Source organism: Betta splendens, chromosome 16 (assembly GCF_900634795.4).
Source record: "Betta splendens chromosome 16, fBetSpl5.4, whole genome shotgun sequence".
In the NCBI taxonomy this organism is placed as follows: Eukaryota; Metazoa; Chordata; class Actinopteri; order Anabantiformes; family Osphronemidae; genus Betta; species Betta splendens.
The window spans coordinates 12802973-12821215 of record NC_040896.2 but is presented as its reverse complement, the minus strand read 5'-3'; the positions used below and the strand labels follow the sequence as shown (position 1 = coordinate 12821215).

The window sequence follows — 18243 nt, the reverse complement described above, 5'->3', positions numbered from 1 at the left end:
TTGAAGATGAATTAATAAGTGTATCACACCTATTCCAGATTTTTAATGCAGTGTCAATGGCAAAACCTTCAATGCAAGTTATGTATTTCAAGATATGAAATAAATAATAGACTATATATATATATATATATATATATATATATATATATATATATATATATATATATATATATATATATATATATATATATATATATATGACAACAGTGAAGGGTCAATATAATTTCCGCTGTATTTTTATTTTCCATCCATGTTTAATGAATAAACCTGTAATTGTAACGGTTAAGTCTCACCACTCCACTTAGGCCCCGCCTCTTCTCTAACACGATTGGTCGGCCGCTGTGAAAGCCTATCCTGGTTCGATGGCGCTATCCAACGAACGCGCTCTATGTCAAATGGAGCCTTCGACGTCCACGCCCGAACACACCACTCGCAGTGCATCATGGGAAATTTAGTCCTGCTGCTTCGCGATAAAACGGACAGGAGCGGCGCTGCGAACTACAATCCACTCATCCTGGTTTTAGGAGACGTTCAGTGTCTCCAGTTTGACAGCAATACGAAGGAACGGAGGGAGACGCTTCTTTGTTGTTTTACAGCGAATAGTTTGGGATAAGAAGACAGAGTAATTATGGTATGTAGCGGCGTGTATGGGAGACGTAATTAAATTGATTCAGTGTGACATGTGTAGCTTAGCTAGTTTGCAGGTACACTCCAGGCTAACGGCAGGTAATGTTAACGATTCTATTCCTCACAGTATAACTTGTTGGCTAATAATAGTCGCTGCCTTTACCTAATCCTCGCTCTTGTGAGGTGGTGGTAGCAGTAAATGGGATTAACCAGTTTATCCTGGCGGGTTTTCGCATTTAGACAAAGAAGCGAGTTGTAACATCTGCGGTTTACGTAGCTAGCGCCGTGTGACCAACGCCGGCAGAGCTGGAGGCGTCAGAGCCGCAGCTTGTTTATGATGAGGCCTCGGCTCAGCCTGGTCGTCAACGCCTCTAAAGTGTGTCTGGCCGCGTCCCCGCTGAAGTTAAAGCCCACGCGTGTTCTGTTGTGCACCTCGTCCTTCCAGGGAGACGCCACCTGCAATGGGACACACAGCAGAAGGACGCCGCCGTCCGACCATCAGCTGTTTGAGGACCAGTTCGAGGAGCTGGTCACGGATCTGGCAGAGAAGGACCTGGACGACCCGGTTCTGGCTGATGCCCTGAGCAGACTGAGAGAGGTGGGCGCCGTGCTTCAGGTACTGTGCGGTCTTTAGCCGGCGCCCCGTCACTCAGCCCATACCTGCATTTTGCCTATAGGTGTTGGTGTACAATGCCCCCGGAGGAAAGCGGAACAGAGGCCTGTCTGTGATTGGCTCGCTGAGGGAGCTGCTCCCTCCTTCACAGCTCACCCAGGACGCGGTGCAGCGGGCTCTGTTGGTTGGATGGTGCATTGAATTGGTGAGTTTACGCTAAGGGGCATTTTAAATAATAATATCTGGCATTATTCACATTTTGTTACTCACTGTCAACCTCAAACTTCACATGGAATCAGTAGTAGTGCCACAAAGCTCCCCAAACACCCAGCTGCTCCTAATAATCAGACTCCTGCCTGACAGTTGGCGCAGCCCTGCTGTTGTTGAAGCCTGAACTTGCGAGCACAGGCTCTGGCTGTTTTGACACTTTTTCCAGAGTGTTACATTCTGTAAGTCGACAAGTGTTACAACCGTGTCTCTGTTATTTACAGCTTCAGGCATTTTTCCTTGTCGCAGACGATATCATGGACGGATCTGTGACTCGGAGGGGACAGCCCTGCTGGTACAAGAAGGTCAGACTTGAGCCGCTTTTCTGTTGTGCACTAATCATTAGTTAGTTGTATGCTCGTGTAAATCCTATGTATTGGTCTTTAAGGATGGAATTGGCCTGGATGCCATCAATGACTCATTTCTCTTGGAAGCGTCGATCTACAGACTACTTCGCAGACATTGCCGGGATCAACCCTACTATGTCCACCTACTGGAGCTATTCACAGAGGTATTTGGTGTTCTGATTTAATATGCAGACACACACACTGACAAGATTTGTAATGCACCTGTGTCCGTGCAGACAACTTTCCAGACAGAGCTTGGTCAAGCTCTGGACCTCATGACGGCTCCTCCTGGTCAGATTGACCTCAACAGATTCACAATGGAAAGGTTGGGATGTTGTATATTTTAAAGCAAATTTAGAGAAATTATGAAAGCATATAATGTATAATATGAATGTAATTTTTTATTTACTGTGTTTCAGATATAAAGCAATTGTAAAATACAAGACTGCCTTCTACTCTTTTTATCTCCCAGTGGCTGCTGCAATGTACATGGTGAGTGTCTCTTTATTAACACAAAATGAAGTTATAGACTCTAATTTGATTAATGACCTTATGGTTAAAAAGTAACAGATTAGTTATAAAGCTTCGCATATCCATCTTCCCCAACCGTTTTAAAGGCAGGAGTTGCAAGTGAAGAGGAACACACTAATGCCAAACACATTCTACTTGAGATGGGAGAATTTTTCCAAATACAGGTATGGTAATTGCTTTTACATGTCATCACTTCAAATTTTGGCTTATACACTGCAGTATACTGATGATACGTGGCTATCATTTGCAGGATGACTACCTGGACTGTTTTGGTGACCCTGCTGTGACAGGAAAGATTGGCACAGACATCCAGGATAACAAATGCAGCTGGTTGGTGGTGACAGCCCTGGAAGTCATGACTCCTGAACAGAGAGCAGAGCTGGAGGTGGGACTTCAGATAGCAGCCATGTTATACTGCGGCTGCAAATAAAATAAAGTCAATTCTAAAGAATATGAATATGATCTACATTGGGGTAGATAGGTTTACTGTATTGTTGCGAATATGTAAATTTTAAAACATGATTTTGCTTATGTGTAGGAGGATTTAGCTGATTTAGCTTTAACTCTGAACATATGAGAAGTTTAACATCAACATTTTTTAACGTGTACATATGGTACTGTTTCCATTTTCATCTTAACTACTGGTTAAGTCCAGTTGATTTCATTGTCCTCTCCTCCACAGGCGTGTTACGGGCGCCACGACGATGCCAGTGTAGAAAAGGTCAAAGCCTTGTACAACAGCTTGCAAATGCCAGAGCTCTACCAGAAATACGAGGGCGAAAGCTACCAGCGGCTACAGAAACTCATCGCTTGTCACGCTCAAAACCTCCCTCACTCGGTGTTTCTCAACTTTGCCAAGAAAATTTACAAGAGGAACAAGTGAGGCAGAACGCTTCTGTGAATGCTGCCAGGTGCATCAGCGCAGGTCCCTTTGACTGTTGTCACGATGCACTGCCCTCCCCAGGGACGAGGCTCCCGTTCCAAAAGCATGATTCAAGCGGGACTGTGGTATTTAGAAAAATGAAAAGTGGTTTGTAAATATTTAGTTGTGAATGTTACTAAATGCTAGCACGCCTTTTGTTCAGCTTTAGTTATTTATTGAAGGCGGTGTGTAATGAACAGTCTAACATCTCTGTACCAATACTGGATGTAAGGAACTGCACTAAAACAGGAGATTTATCCACAATTGACAGGAGTCAGCTCATTCTCAATGCCACATATTTTTATATTCCACCTAGAAAACTTTTGCTTTTAATAAATTATGAGCAGCAATTATCTGTCTGTCTTATTTGCAAATGTATATTGTAGGTTTTTTTTTTGGATTGTAAGAGAAATCAATTATTTTGTGTAAGTTATACTAATAATGATTTGAAGACAGAATGATTTAACAGCAATTAAAGGCACGGGCTCTTGGTTTAAAATGAATAATTTAAAGGAGATTAATCATAATACTACTCAAGTTAAATGGGATGTGATGATAAGGCAACTAAGGGGTGCGGTTACAGTCGGGATGGAGCAGTTGGTGGAGGAGGAGGGGGGGCAGTGCTACGTTGGATGCTCGCGAGAAGACAGATGCTGAGGCTGGTAACGTCGGAGAGAGGCTCGTATTCACACGGACTAGGATGTGAACCCGAAGAGATGGAGACCTTCATCCATCTTCACCCGAATCTAACCGTGAGTCGTCTCCCGTTTTGTTCTGTCGACCGCTGTTTTCCGTCGTTAAACGAAGCTACACAGGCTCGTCGGTTAAGCGCGAGCTCACGTTCCCGCACGGAGGCGGCGTAGGTTAAAGGCAGATTCAGCTCCCCACAGTGATGTTTATAATGTTCTTACTTAGAGCTTGTGTGATATTTGTCCGTTAACGCTGACATCTGAATGCAACGTGCAGCATTCGACTCGTAATGTGGGTGGATGGGCCTGGATGCGATGCGGTTGGTGGTACCCCTCCTCCTCCTCCCACCCTCCCTGTCTCCATCAGCTCTGAGGGATCAATAAACGCAATGAATTCTGTAGTCGGGACGTTCTCGTTACATACGATCATGAGTTGGTTTTAGCTTAATTTGAGGATTTGTTGGCTTCCACGCCGATTCAGGCAGATACGCGAAAGGAGGCGAGGACTTGTGATTTATATTCCTCAGTGATCCGAAGGGCACTGTGCAGGAACACACGGTAGCCGGGCTCTGTAAAGGCACACTCCATGTTCAGTCTTCATTATGTGATGCTCCAGTTAAATGGATCTTATGGTAAGTCGAGATGTTACCTTTCCTTTTTGATCCAGATCCAGCTGCTTCTTATTAACTTGTAGGGAGGGAGAGAGATGATGGAGACAGCTTGACCACTATAAACTCATGAAAACCAGTGAAGCTGAGCACAACACAAAAAGAAAGACACCTCATCATCATAGATTAACAGACAGGATCTAATATTTGAGAGCCTTTTAAATGATCTTCTGGAGATAATCACTTTTTCTGGATTGTAGTAATTCAGTTAAACCAAATAACCTCAACTATTGTTTTCACTATCAATTGATTTGTAAATTACCTTTCTGTTTTTCTTTAGTTTTTGTGCTTGAATTGAATAAATGCCACAGGCCACGGCTGTTTGATCAACAGCCCAAAATTATGTTGATCGCATTTATGAAAGCGCAAAGCAAAATGTTTCATTATGACTTAATTGATGAACTGATTATCTAAACAGAATACCTGTTTTTCCAGTTTGGTGTGAATTTATTTAAATTTATTAATCTTTTCATTTCAGTTATTTCCTTGGTTGTTGCTTGATAATGTATGATTTCACGGGAATACGTGTGAAATGTCTCTGTTCTCCCAAGACTTGGGCTGCGATAATGATAAAACACGAAGCCCAAAAGCACCATAGTCCTAATGAATAGTCCACATGATGGCTTCAACTTCAAAGACCTAAAACATGAAAACATGCATTCAGCAGGAAAACTGTGTTTAATGAGCAGAGTTTCCTCATAGTCATTCGCCGTGTGTCTCCTTTGATGTTACAGGATCTTGGGAGTCAAGCCAAGATGTGACCGTCACGCTGCGTCATAGTTTGGATCTGTCCAGTCTTTACAACACTTGTTTCTATAGCAACTGAGAAATTCTAAAAAGCACCATTCCAACAATGCCGTCCTCCGGCTGCTCCTCGCAGCCTCCGAAGCCGCGACGCTTCGACGTCAGCAGACGGACCAACGCCGTAGCGGGACCAAAGTCTCATGGCCCGGCTTCACAGAGGGAGGACAAAAACATGAACACAATCAGCGCCCCCTCCCCACGCCGCGCTCCCAAAGGCCCCGCTGCTCCAATCAGGACCAGGGCAGCAGTTCAGCCGCGAGCCCCAGTAAGCCAGACCAGATTTGGCGCACAAAAACAGGCTACCGCCCCCTCCAAGGCGGCGAAGCCCAAACCCAAGAGCGCTCGCGCCTCGGCAGTGACCCAGATTGCGCCCGCAGACCTGCCGCCGCCGCTTCCCTCCGTCCTCCCGCTCGATCCCAACTGCAACGAGCCGAGCCTGCCGTGTTTGTGCTGCGACGGCCGCTCCCCGCAGGACAACAACAGCATGTTCAACCACAACCACAACAACAACAACACCGTCTCGATCCGACAGCAGCTGCAGCTCCCGCCCCCTCCGGCCCCGCTGCCCCAGAGGCCGGGTGTGATAGGGAGCAAGGAGCAGCCTCAGCCCGTCTCACAAGGTCAGGCCCCATCGGAGGCGTCTGTGCGCCCCGCTGCCAGTCTGGAGAACAAAGACAAGAGTGCAGATGACTGTGCTGGTCTGGACAACAAGAAGACTGTAAAGGTAGAGGAGGACGATGACGAGGAAGAGAGCAGTGGGGATATTGATATTGACTACGATGACGACGAGGCTGAAAACGATGACGACGACGACGACACTCTTGTGCCCTCCTGCTGTGACTGCCCCCCCTCTCTCCTGGAGTTCTCGCTCTCCTCGTCTTCCTCCTCCTCCTCCACTTCTATCAGCTCCTGCTCTGATCTGGAGTCCGACTGTGCAGATCAATCCTCGTCCCTCTGCTCCTCCCACGACCAAGATAATCTCTCTATTGCACTGTCCCTCAAAGACCGCTCACTTCCGCAAGCCAGAGAGGGCCCGTTTCCAGCCCGCTCCCCCCCATCCCCTCCCCGTAATCCCTTCTCCTTAGTGTCACAGATTCCACCTTGCTCCCCAGATGAAGGCTACCCCTCTGCCCTGGATTCCCCTTCACCAGACTATCTAGGAGTCAAAGGGGATTCAGAGGGCACCAAACTAGGCCTCCTTGACTTCTTAGAATCAGTAGGGGAGTTCGGGAAAATGGAGCGATTCAGTCAGGTGATCCAAGTGGCCCGCTGGGATTTGGAGGGGGAACAACACTGGGATGTTCTGAGGGATCGACTGGATCACCTGGACCGCCTGGAAAAAGTGAACAGGGAGGTTAAACTGGCCTACATCGCAAGACTCCATGAGAAGGGGTTTGACCTTGGAGATCTGGAAGAGCAAGACCTCTCGGATGTCATGGATGAAATGGGAAACATTGACATTCCCTTGAAGCTGTATAAAAGCCGCGGGGAGATGCGAGACTCTCAAGAGTTTTCTGACGCTGGCGTTGACCTCACTGCTCCGTCAGACACCGATGAGCCTCTTGTTCCAGATTCTCTGACCCCGTCCCCTGTGGAGCCACCACCTCGTCCCCCAAAACCTCCAGCACGCCATGCCAGTGTGACCTCTGACCTCCACACCTACATCAACATTAGCAGGGAGACCACCTCCATGGCCGTGTCCACCTCCCCCACCTTATCCACTTTCTCCCTGAACTCCTCCTCCCCCACATTCACCACCTTCAGGTGTGAAAAATCGCTACCTCCTTCTCCACCGTCGGTTCCTCCTCTCCCTGCCACTAAGCCTGTCCCGTACCTCACCCTCTATACCACCTCTTCTCCACCTCCAGCTAATCCCACCCCAACTCCTCCCATCCCTCCCCCTCGGAAGCGACACCTTGCCAGGAAGGAGGCACAGCGTCTTGCTGCTCTTCAAGCTGAACAAGAAAAGACTCCCGTGTCCCTTCCACCTCCCACCACACGGCCACCCCCTCTTCCTCCTCCACCTGTTATCTCAATCTCATCCTCATCGCCCCCTGCCATACCTCCTCCCCCTATTCTACCTCCTCCCCCCTCCTTCCACGCCCTGGATGTGGAGATTAGGAAACTACTGATGCTTGCAGGACTGACCCAAGCTGAGCTCCTCAAACTCAGCCCAGAGCTTGGAGTGTGTGTTGAAGGGTTGGAGGATGAGGGAGATGAAAACAATTTTATCCTGTCTAGATCTGGGGACTCACATGAGTTCAGACTAAAAGGCAAGGAGGAAGTGATGGAAAGTGAGATCCATTTCATGAGACGAGATGGGTGGAGCAGCGGAGACAAACTGGATGGAGATCAACGAGTCAATGTGGGCGATGAAGGCCAAAGAAAGGAGAGTAAGGACACACAAAGAACCACCTCATTCACAGAGATGGCAAGGAGGAGAAAGAGGGTGGGGTCAGACCACTACTACAGCACCAGTCTCAGCAATACACAGGAAACTAAAGCTAAGAATGTGAGCTTTGAGACTTTCCATTATCCTGCCGAGTTACCACATTCCCCTCCACCTCCGCCGCCTCCTCGCCCCTTACCTCCAGTTCCACCATCTTTACCACCCGCCAAAGTCAGCACCCTGCCGGCCAACTCTGCCCAACCTGAGCGATTTGACTGGCTTATAGCGTTCACCCCCGACGCTGATGCCCCACCACAGCCTCTGCCCCTGGCCATGAGGAAGTCCTACATGGAAACCCAAAGGAAGCTCAATACGTCCGGGCCATCTCCAGGGTCAGCGCCAAAGGTCACGACCTTCAAAGAGCTGCGCTTCCGCAATAAAAACACCTCGCCTCCAACAAGGGTGATCACAGAGCCAGATCCCGACCCCACGGTCATCACCCCAGACCCAGATATACTGTACAACTTGAAGTGGAGGCGAGAGAAGGCGGGCACGGACGGAAGCCAGTGGGAGTACACCTCTCAGGCTCAGGCCTTGTTAATGCAGCCGCCACCGGCCCTCACCTCAATGGCTGCTCTGAAGGAAATGCTCCAGAGAGCACAGGAGGAGGGTGGACGTCCAGAGCTGTGCCCATCACAAAAGATGGGCTGCTCAGTTAGTGACAGCAGCCTGTGGACCATGGGCAGAGAGTGGGAGGACGAAGAAGCTAAGAGGGAGGAAAGGGAAAGGAAAACAAATGAAGACAGAGAGGAGACGAAGGTGGAGGTGAGAGGACGAGCTGACGGAGAAAGGACTTTTGAATCGAGAATTACGGGTGAGTATGAATTCTCCATGACAGCGGCGGTGAAATAACTGTGTACATTTCCTACAGGGGTTTGAGTCAGGGTTAAGAACACGTCAGAGTACTCAAGGGTAATTTGGACAGTACAATAAATCTGGACAAGGAGATGGAGAAAAGGATAGACTGAGGGTCAGTTTGTTCACCGATGCACAAATAACATCCATGGACAGCACATTAGACAGAAACTGAAAAGCGAGGAAGAGGAAAACGTAGAGTCATTTATGGGAAGCGAGTAAAGAGGCAGAGGATGAACATGAGTCATAAAAAGATGATGCATGACATGACGACTTGGGGTAAACAGAGGACGAATGCGGGTGAGAGAGGGAACATGAGCAAGAGGGAGGAATGAGGCCATAAAGAGAGTGAAGGTAATATGAGGAGAAAGACGAGCTTGGAAACTTTCCAGACAACATTTGCTGTTTGGTTATCAGAGTGTGATGTCACTGCTGCCTTACTCAATTATTAATCGGACTTTTCAGTCCGATGGAGGGCCCGCCGAGCTCACTGCCGTTTCTTCTTCTCCCTTCTCCCTCCAGCTCTCAGCTCACAACTCATTTGCTTTTCTCCCACATGCTGTTCTGCTTCTCTCACCTTTTTACTGGTTTTAAACCATCACTTGGGGATGTGTAGTTGCTTCTCTCTGCTCTCTATCCTGTCTCCTCGCTCCGACCCGCCCTCCCTAAAGTGGTACAAATAGCTCAGATCAAGTTACTTATCTCATGCAGAGCTGCAGAAACCAAGTCAACGTCCAGATATGTTAGGGAGGGTCCATTTAAATTGCTCTCTCTCCTCTAATACCATACAACTGTGGTCTTGTGTAATCCCATTCCTAATGATTAGAATCACCTGAATTATTAAGGTATGATTAGGCACATGCATAGGTGCGTGCACCTTTAAGAGTCCAGGGGGTGGAGCTTAGGAAGTGGACCAATGGCTGGGAGCCAGGGTCAGAAAAATAGGAAGTGTCATACTTGAGGTACAGCTCAGAGACAGTCCAACCAAGGTACAGTGGCACTCGTTCATTTCGTAGCCGGTAGCTCAGGTTTCCTGTTGCAGAGAACTGAGTGAGCCTCCAACGCCGACAGAGTGTGTGAGTGAGCAGGAAGTGGACCCACCTCAGCTAGCTGCTGTTCGACTGACTCAGCACTGCACTGTGTACTGTGCTGTGCTGTGCTGTGCTGGTGGAGGGAGGGGGAGGGGGAGGGGGAGGAGGGTGGTGTTGGAGAAGGAGCTAGCGTGGGGTACAACCCAAAGGCAGCGACGGAGGTGATGAAGCTCCGCTAGCGACAGGCTGCAGTAGGGAGCGAAAGTGAAGCCAGCTTCTGGGCAGGGCCTAAAGTACCTGTCTCTGTATCATTTCCTGTTGTATCCAAAATGAACGCTGTCATCGCTGCTCCTCATGAACCAACTCCATCGACTCCCATGAACTGTCAGTCAAGTGTTTAACTACTGCATGATGGTACAGTACATGATGACGGTTTCTGCTGGAATACTGCTTGTGAATGTGCGTTTTTCTCTGGACAGACACTAACATTTTCTGCATCTCTCTCTCCTTCCCATGTTTCTGCCACGCACTCTTCCTTATTTCCAACTTTCTCTCCATCCCATTTTGTTGTCGCCCATTCTTCGTCCATGGCTCTGCTTTGCTCCCCTCCTCGTCCGGATTCCTGCGACGTTAAAACCTTTTTTCCTCTAAGCAGTGTCCCCCCCCCCACTCTCCCTGCAGCAGTCCACCCAGCCCTACTTCCTGCACGCCGCCCTCCCCCCCTACCGCCCCGGCTACCGTAGCCCCCAACCCAGCGCAGGTCCCAGGCCCCACGGCCACGTGGGCAGGGAGTCACCGCGGGCCCCCGTCGCCGGCTCAGCTCGTAGCCGCAAAGACGGTTCCAGCACTGATTTCCTCTCTGAGTTTGACTATGAGTCCCTGGCGGATTTCGGTGTAGACTGTCCCCGCGATCTGGGGAATATCTTTACTCCAAACACACACTCCGCCCACCAGCACCGCAGTGATTACAAAACGAACGCCTGGGACTTTGTGTCCGACTCCGTTGGTAATTTTGACTCTCTGTACTGTAGTGACTCAGACCAGAAGAATGACCCAACCGCTGAGCCAGACATGTCTGTTAATGGCACCGCTGATGGCTCAGGTTGCACCACTCCATACAAAAACATAGATGTCCTGATGACCTATTCAAGGTCCATCAATCCTGTGGATTCACTGTACTCAGAAACGCACACGCACTCACACAAAGACCCCCACAGCAACAAGGCCAGGACATCCAAAGACCTCCCCCCCGTCCCCACCTATTTCCTGTACCACCCCAAAAACTGCCCTCTGCACCGCGGTGCCCCTCCCCGCCTCTCCCCCATCGGAGCCCTCTCCCCTCCCCATCGCTCTGGAGCGCCCCCACCGGGTGCCGCGGGCTACTGCCTCAGCTCCCCGCTTTTCCCACGCTCGCACACCTTGCCCGCCCTCGCTGCTCCCTTCTACTACCCCAACCTCTACCCTCCCATCCCCCCCAGGCCGCCTCCCCTACCCCCAAAACTCTACCAGGCTCCTCTGCAGTCACGTGCAGCGAGTAAGATTTCTCTCTCTCTTCTCTCTCCTCCGCCATCAAACACTCTCTCCTTTTGTCCGACGTCTTGCCTGCATGGATGTGCGTCCGTCCTTTTTTTTACTTTCTGTCTCATTGTTCTGTTTTCGATATGGTGCCTCTCTCGCCCTTTTTTTATTTTTACTTGTCAACTCTGGGATTTGCAGAGTTGAAAGAACTGTGTAACGGTAGCTGTTTGATGCATCAGAAACCAGCTCTGGGCAGGTTATCTGATACGTCTTATCTACACGGTGCTTTCAAACCTGCAAAGGCCTTCAGGAGTAACAGCTGTTCCTGTCACGGAGCGACTAGACTCACTCTCATCACTCCTTCTTCGTCGTCCTCTATCTAAATGTCTCACTGTGTTGGTTTGGTCTTTTCCGTCTTCATGTTTTCGTTATCTTTAAGCTGTTGCACGGTGTTGCAATGGTGTGTGTGTTTCATTGTGCGTCTGTGTGTTCACATGCACCCAATCAGTCCATAATAAGCCCACCACATCCTGTTGGTAATACAAGTGTTTGCATATAAATAACTAGTTAATATTATCTATATCTGTGTATATACACAACATGTGACCCTTGCACCTGATCCTTTCCCTCTAGCTCTGCAGACCTCCCATTAAGTTTGTGTGGGTGAACTTAGATTAATGCATGGGATCCCCTTTATCCCTGACGCAGTCAATAAGTCCTCACAGATCCAGATGTTGAATGCTTACCAATATAAACCAATATTTAGAGGATGTGCTGTTTGTCACTAGTACCATCTGCTTCAAACTGCCTTTATCTAATGCTTCTCCATTGCTTAATTGCTCTTAACACCAATATTTTAGTTCTATGTTTTACTTTTGCTCAGTTTATTTTAATAAAGTAAATAACTGCTGTCTTCACTGTCACTGCCAGCTGTTCGCAGTGTGTCATTTGCCGGTTCCGTACAGAGGGAGGACACGTCCTGGATGGGCGAAGATGTGAAGCAGCCGATGAGAGGTTACGGCCTCTCCTCTCTGTGCCTGCAGGAAAAGAAAGGTGCCGCACGCGCGTGGCCAAGCTTTGCCTCCTCGGGTTTGACTCTGGAGCTTTGTCCGTGTAACCGCCGTCTTTTTCTTCCAGCTCGGGTCAGTGCCGTCAGCGTGGCAGTGGAAGCCATCTTGACCCACTTCAGTTCTTCTCGGACTATAGTTCAGAAGGTCAGTCACTAATTTAGTTTTTTTTGCTCTCTTCATGGATGTTGTATGTAAAGGTAATGCTGGTCCCAGTCTAAGTCAGTATTTTTTTTATACCTAACCTTTTGGTGTTTTATCTGAAAGTGATTTCTCTCCCTCTGTTTTTGTTTCGAATCTACACACTCTCTTTTCAGTCTCTCTCAGTTAACCAGGTACATGAATGTCTTTAGATAACCCAGTTGTAGCTGTAATAACGCCTTTATAAACTAACTCCCCTACAAAATCATCTCTTATCTCATCACACAATCCTATCCACCGTCATATACTGTATGTGTCCCATTTACCTTCCCTCTCTGTCATATCTGATCTCCTCCTCCTCCTCTCCCTCTCTCTCTCTCTCTCTCTCTCTCTCTCTCACTATCACTGCATATCTTTTTCCTCTCCCTATCCAATTTTACCCCCCTCCATGCTTTTCGCCCATGCTCCTCATGCCTCTCCTCCCATCTCCTTTCCTCCCAGGCCTTATCAGGAGACAGCGCCATAAATCCATCTCTCGGCCGTCTGGTGCTGCAGTGCCTCTGCCCCGCCCTGCACGGCTTGCTGACCGATGGCTTGAAACCCCACCAGAGTGACCTGATTGCAGGCAGGAGGCCAAACTCCGCCTGGGGTCTGGTCCAGGCCTCGACTAAGCCAGGTAGCACACATGATAGCAGGCTGTTCTGTCCCTGTTGCATTTTCTGGTACATGATAATAAACCTTGTTTTTTTGTCTAATATTTTTTCACATCAGTCGATGCTGATGTTGATGTTAGTTTCCAAAATGCTAAGTAAAGTGAACAACAGGAAGCAGCTATTGATTTTTTTATCGGTGCCAAGCTTCGCTGCAAATTTTCACTGGCCTCGGTGAGCTCCTTTGTTGATCCTCTTCTCTCGCTGACCTCCATCTCCTCCATCCGTCCCCAAGGTCCTAGGACTCAAGCCTTGTTCAACCTCCAGGTTCGTGTTGGGGAGCTGCCTCAGCTCAGACAGAGCAAACACAGGTTCAATGCGTTTCTGCTTGGCTTACTGAAGTAAGTTATTCTTTACTCATAAAACACCCAGAAAATGAAAATATAATTTTTGAATGTTTATTAAAGTTTTCCTGCATTTTTTTTTTCTAGTATCAAGTTTCTTGATTTCTGGCTTTCACACCTCCAGTCTTGCAACGGTAAGTTTCCTTTAGTTTGACGTTGTGCATGGTTTAAGCCTGCGTGGTAGCATGTGACGTGATGCTCTCTGTTCTCAGACGTCTTGGTCACATATTACCACCCCACCTCCTTCATGCGCCTGTCGCTGACCGTCTGCCAGCCTCTGTTCGAGGAGCTGCTCCTCGTGTTGCAGCCTCTCAGCCTGCTGACCTTCAACCTCGACCTGCTCTTCCAGCATCACCATTTAGAGCCCGACACTAACAGCCCAGAGGTTCCCAGCCCGCGCTGTCAGGATGCAGGGTTCCAGCTGTCGCCAAGGGGACCCTTATCTAAAACCACAGACAGCAGACGTAATGAAATTCTCCCAGAAGTAGACCTTAGAAGTCCAGAACATCAGACAGTTAAAGGAAAAGCGCCATCGTGTGCTAATTCGATAAGTGGAGTCTCTGGGCAGTTGCCACGTAGCAGTGCTGCACCCATAAAGCCGTCCGTCACCGTCAGCCAGACGAGTCCTCAGCTGTTGTGGGTGCAGGAGAAGGAGATTGAAGAGTTACCTCCTCCTGAGATTGAGGAGGACAGCCTCGCTCAGCAGGCGGGACAGGTAGCCCACCGCTGCTCCAGTGGTCTGTTTATTATCATTTATCCTCATGGAGCGTCAGGGCTCATCTCGTTACATTCCACTTACAGGTGATCCAGCAGGGATGGGGCGCTGTGATGCGCTGGGGAGGCCGACTCAGCCAGAACCTGGCTGAGCTGAGCTTGTCCGCAGGGAAGAAGGAGGAGCTGAAGACAGATCCAGGGCCCGGTGTCCAGAGCCAGGCGGGAGGCGACTACGCTCCAGTCAGCAGCAGTGTTCAGGTTCCCTGGGGTCTGGGCCGACTGTTTGGAGCCTCAAAGGGCTCCGTCAGCCCGACAGGTCAAACGGCACCAACCAGGTTAGACCGTCTGCTTAATGCATTCACACGCGCATTTTCACCTGTTATTATTCTCATAAACACTCTGAACCTGTGTTTCTTCACCAGGCGTCCCTCTCAGTGGTTGGCTCCCGGTGTCACGGCCCTGACCCGAATGGTGAGCAGCACTTCCACCCCAGTGCTAAGGAGGGACCCAGAGCCTCAGGGAGAAAGCGAGCCAGAACCAGAGAAGGAGGGCGACGCAGTGGAGATGAAAGACAAACCTAGAGCACTCAGGTACAACACATAATACTAAAGCAATGACAGAGAAGAATAACCTACACGCATCAGATTCACATGACGGCTGATTTCTCAAGTTACTGAAACTTGAAACAATAAAAGAAAAGCATCTTAAAACCAGATGGTGGTGCTATAAACTAAGGTTGAAAGGGAGTCTCACAACTGTGAGTTTGATGAGTAGGAGATAAATTATTCCCTGTTGAAGCATGAGAAATCTGTAACAAATGTCAGATTTTAGACCTGGAGCGTGGAAAGGAAATCATAATATTTCAATGTCAAGATTTAAAACTTAACCTAAACAACAGGCCTTCATCTCTGTGAGGCGTGAAAAAAGCAGTTTCAGATCACGTGGGTAAGAATAGCAAGCTTTAAATAAATATGTACTAACACAATATTTTATCTTTCTGTGGATTTCCAGTCGTGTGCTTTTAAACAAACACCAACGTGTGTAGAGAGACGGAATCAGAACCTCTCCGGCTGTCGTTTGTGTGTTTGGGAGGCTATAATTGGTGACTCACTCCTCGCAGTCCTACACCGTGACTCATCCGCGCTTTGACTGGCCACGATGTTTATCTTTGTGGCTGGTGTGTACGCAGGCCGCGTTGGCTCAGAGGCTCTGTGCTGTGTGCCCTCAGGTCAGTGCGAACGCTGTGCGACCACACCGGATCGGGTTCGGAGCTCAGCTTTTGCAGGGGGGAGGAACTCGTGGTGCTGGGAGGAGTCGACCAGGACTGGATTCGCTGTCGTCAGGGAGACAGAGAGGGGCTGGTACCTATTGGCTACACGTCTCTCATCATGTGACTTCGGCGCCGTAGCCGCTGCACTCAATCAATGAAAAACAACAAAAAAAACGATATATTTTAGGCAAGTATTGAGAGGTTGTGGTGAGGCTCCGCTACTCTGAAAGGGATATTTCATGCTGCTTTGGTTGGTGTTTGAGTTGAGTGTCTAACACCATCTGCTCTGCTTTATGTGCATCAGAGGCAGTCAGCAGCCCTCTGTCTTTATGAACATATGGGCATTTCTCCCATCACAATCCATCCAGTTTGGTAGCATTCAACTAATGGATTTTAGCAGCAGGAATGCAGCAGATGGTGTGAAATAACGACTCAAGTCAAATTTGGACCATTTCACATTCAAAGACCTTTAGTCTTGAAGTGAAGTATCCCTTTAAATGTCTTTTCTCCTCCATGTCTGTGCTCCTCGCTTTCAGCCGCCGGTCTGAGCATAATAAGCGCATTCAGATCGGCAGCTGCCGTCGGAGGCGGCGCTGGTCTGGCTGCGGCCGAGTTAACATCTGTTCGTCAGCCGTGGCTCACAGGTTGGCGAGTGGCAAAGGCATGTTAGAGTAGTGGGCCGTAGCTCCTGCATACATAATGCGTAGTAATGTAGTGAACTGTAGCTGTGTAGATCTGTGTTCTCTTGACCTTTCCCCCCTATTGACCTTTCACCCTCGCCCTGTTCCTGTGTGTTTTGAAGTGTCTCTGCTCCTCTATTTGACTGTATAAATATACATTAAAAAAGAAATATATATATATATATATATAAATATAGGTATATATATTGAGATTGATATTAGAAAGATAGATGAACAAGACAAGGTGGCAGTGAAATAAAGCAGCTTAATACTGTGGCCACATTTATGGATGTGTAAAAATAAGTGGCTTTGTTCTTTATCTTTAAACGTGCAAGTTTCCACATGCGTTAATTTGGTGCCATCCATGCACAGAGAACGGTGTGTGTGTGTGTTAAAGTAGGAAATCCAGTATCTTCCCTCTCGTATGCTCTGTGTAATGCCGCTGCACTGACATCATATCCATCAAACAATTATATAGTCTCCTTCATATCTCACTGTATGCTGTAAATGCTTTGAGCGAATGCCCGACTATATTAATCTGTCCTACGCAGTTATAAAGGAAAATATTAGGTAACAGCAGTCTGTAGCTAAATTCTTTATTGGTCCAGAACCTCACAAGGCCAATGTGAGTCAGAGTCAACACCTCAAAAGTCTATGCTCAGCTCTTATTGATCACTATCTGAACCTAAAACGAATGCAGGGGGGAAATCTGTGATGTGCGCGTGTCATCATATCTGCTACTCTATGGTCTGTGGGTTTGGTGGCTGGTCTTCACCTCGTACCTCAGCCCTTGTATGTATCCTAACCCTGCCCGCCATGTTTGCTTATCATAATCATTTATATTAATGAAAGTGGTAATAGAAGTGGTAGTGGTAGTGGTGGAAGTGGTTTGTGGATTCTAATGTTGCTAATATGAAATATGTTGCTTTGTGTCATATATTTCTTAGTTATTATATAGATTGTGTATTGAGGACTATGCATATGGTTAAAAATGAACCTTTTTTTTGTGTTATGAAGTCATAATTATGCTTTAATGTTTACACGGGAGTCATGACCTACAGCCCAAAGTGAAGGCGTAAACACTTACAGTTCATGTAAGAGCCTGAATTGAACAGGTCTGGATCCACGCGACCTCCATTTCACTTAGCAGTAAGTGTTGTTGCTATTGATCAGTCAGGGAAAGCTCCGTTCTTCAGTTTCTCATGTTGTCTTTCAAAGAAGTGTAGCATGAGTTACTATGGCAACAGCCCAGTAACAATAAGTTAAAACAGTGGCCATGACTTATGACTAACCATCACATTATAATGTCATCTAATTGATCATAGGTGTTTACAAAAAACCCTATTCTGATATTCAGTGTAACACTGGTTGACATTAAATTCTGTTAATGCTTTTTTGTTTGTGTGTATTTGCAAATGAAACATGCTTAGTCCAAATGCAGGAATTTAGCACCTTCTACTTATTGACCTTTGGGTTTCTCAGAGAAAAAACGTTTATCTGACACATCTAGTGTCTGTGATCCTGGGAAGTTCATGTGCGACAGTGAAAGCAGAGATGAGTGTGTCCGTACATCCTGCACTGTGTGTGTGTGTGTGTGTGTGTGTGTGTGTGTGTGTGTGTGTGTGTGTGTGTGTGTGTGTGTGTGTGTGTGTGTGTGTGTGTGTGTGTGTGTGTGTGTCTGTGTGTGTGTGTGAGAGACAATGAACTCTGTATCTCCTGCTCCTCTTCCTCCCCCCTCTCTCTCTCTCTCTCTCTCTCGTCATGTAGCCTGTAGACATCTCCGTGTCCCACTGTTAGATATAGTCGAGTGCACCTCTAGTGTCGGTCACTGTCCTCTATCTGCATGTGCTTGTTTGTAAATACAACAAATAAAAAGATGCGTATAAACCAAGCTGTTTTTGCTGTAACTGTTTTTTTCTACATAATGTGTGGGAGGAAGTTAAGATTCACAGCTGTGCCGTTCATAAGACACTTTTAATGACTAACCGCATGCTCT

General features: G+C 47.8%; 2 protein-coding genes across 5 annotated transcripts; both read left to right on the top strand.

The window, feature by feature from the left end:
• Positions 1–465: 465 nt before the first annotated feature.
• On the top strand, positions 466–3657 carry fdps (farnesyl diphosphate synthase (farnesyl pyrophosphate synthetase, dimethylallyltranstransferase, geranyltranstransferase)). 2 transcript variants are annotated; one of them, XM_029130005.3, is made up of 10 exons: positions 466–631; positions 1073–1225; positions 1305–1445; positions 1732–1812; positions 1896–2018; positions 2091–2179; positions 2274–2346; positions 2472–2549; positions 2636–2770; positions 3068–3657. In XM_029130005.3, exons 1-10 carry the CDS (start codon positions 629–631, stop codon positions 3266–3268), a joined length of 1077 nt encoding a protein of 358 aa, XP_028985838.1. In that variant the 5' UTR covers positions 466–628; the 3' UTR covers positions 3269–3657. The 2 variants fall into 2 exon arrangements, with proteins under 2 accessions (XP_028985838.1, XP_028985837.1); XM_029130004.3 differs by lacking the exon at positions 466–631 and having other exon boundaries at positions 850–1225.
• A 242-nt stretch (positions 3658–3899) lies between these two features.
• On the top strand, positions 3900–18138 carry rusc1 (RUN and SH3 domain containing 1). 3 transcript variants are annotated; one of them, XM_029129998.3, is made up of 13 exons: positions 3900–4059; positions 5399–8731; positions 10459–11337; positions 12252–12374; positions 12459–12535; positions 12706–12723; positions 13031–13205; positions 13475–13580; positions 13671–13717; positions 13796–14298; positions 14385–14632; positions 14720–14887; positions 15526–18138. In XM_029129998.3, exons 2-13 carry the CDS (start codon positions 5518–5520, stop codon positions 15689–15691), a joined length of 5724 nt encoding a protein of 1907 aa, XP_028985831.1. In that variant the 5' UTR covers positions 3900–4059; positions 5399–5517; the 3' UTR covers positions 15692–18138. The 3 variants fall into 3 exon arrangements, with proteins under 3 accessions (XP_028985831.1, XP_028985833.1, XP_028985832.1); XM_029130000.3 differs by lacking the exon at positions 10459–11337; XM_029129999.3 differs by lacking the exon at positions 12706–12723.
• Positions 18139–18243: the final 105 nt, after the last annotated feature.

Excerpts from the sequence above, each read along its gene's own strand:
- fdps (XM_029130004.3), top strand. The coding sequence starts at position 962 with ATGATGAGGCCTCGGCTCAGCCTGGTCGTCAACGCCTCTAAAGTGTGT. Across the intron at positions 1,446-1,731 it reads TTGGATGGTGCATTGAATTG|CTTCAGGCATTTTTCCTTGT; the intron begins GTGAGTTTACGC and ends TGTTATTTACAG. Across the intron at positions 2,771-3,067 it reads AACAGAGAGCAGAGCTGGAG|GCGTGTTACGGGCGCCACGA; the intron begins GTGGGACTTCAG and ends TCTCCTCCACAG.
- rusc1 (XM_029129998.3), top strand. The coding sequence starts at position 5,518 with ATGCCGTCCTCCGGCTGCTCCTCGCAGCCTCCGAAGCCGCGACGCTTC. Across the intron at positions 8,732-10,458 it reads TTTTGAATCGAGAATTACGG|TGTCCCCCCCCCCACTCTCC; the intron begins GTGAGTATGAAT and ends TCCTCTAAGCAG. Across the intron at positions 13,206-13,474 it reads CCAGGCCTCGACTAAGCCAG|GTCCTAGGACTCAAGCCTTG; the intron begins GTAGCACACATG and ends TCCGTCCCCAAG.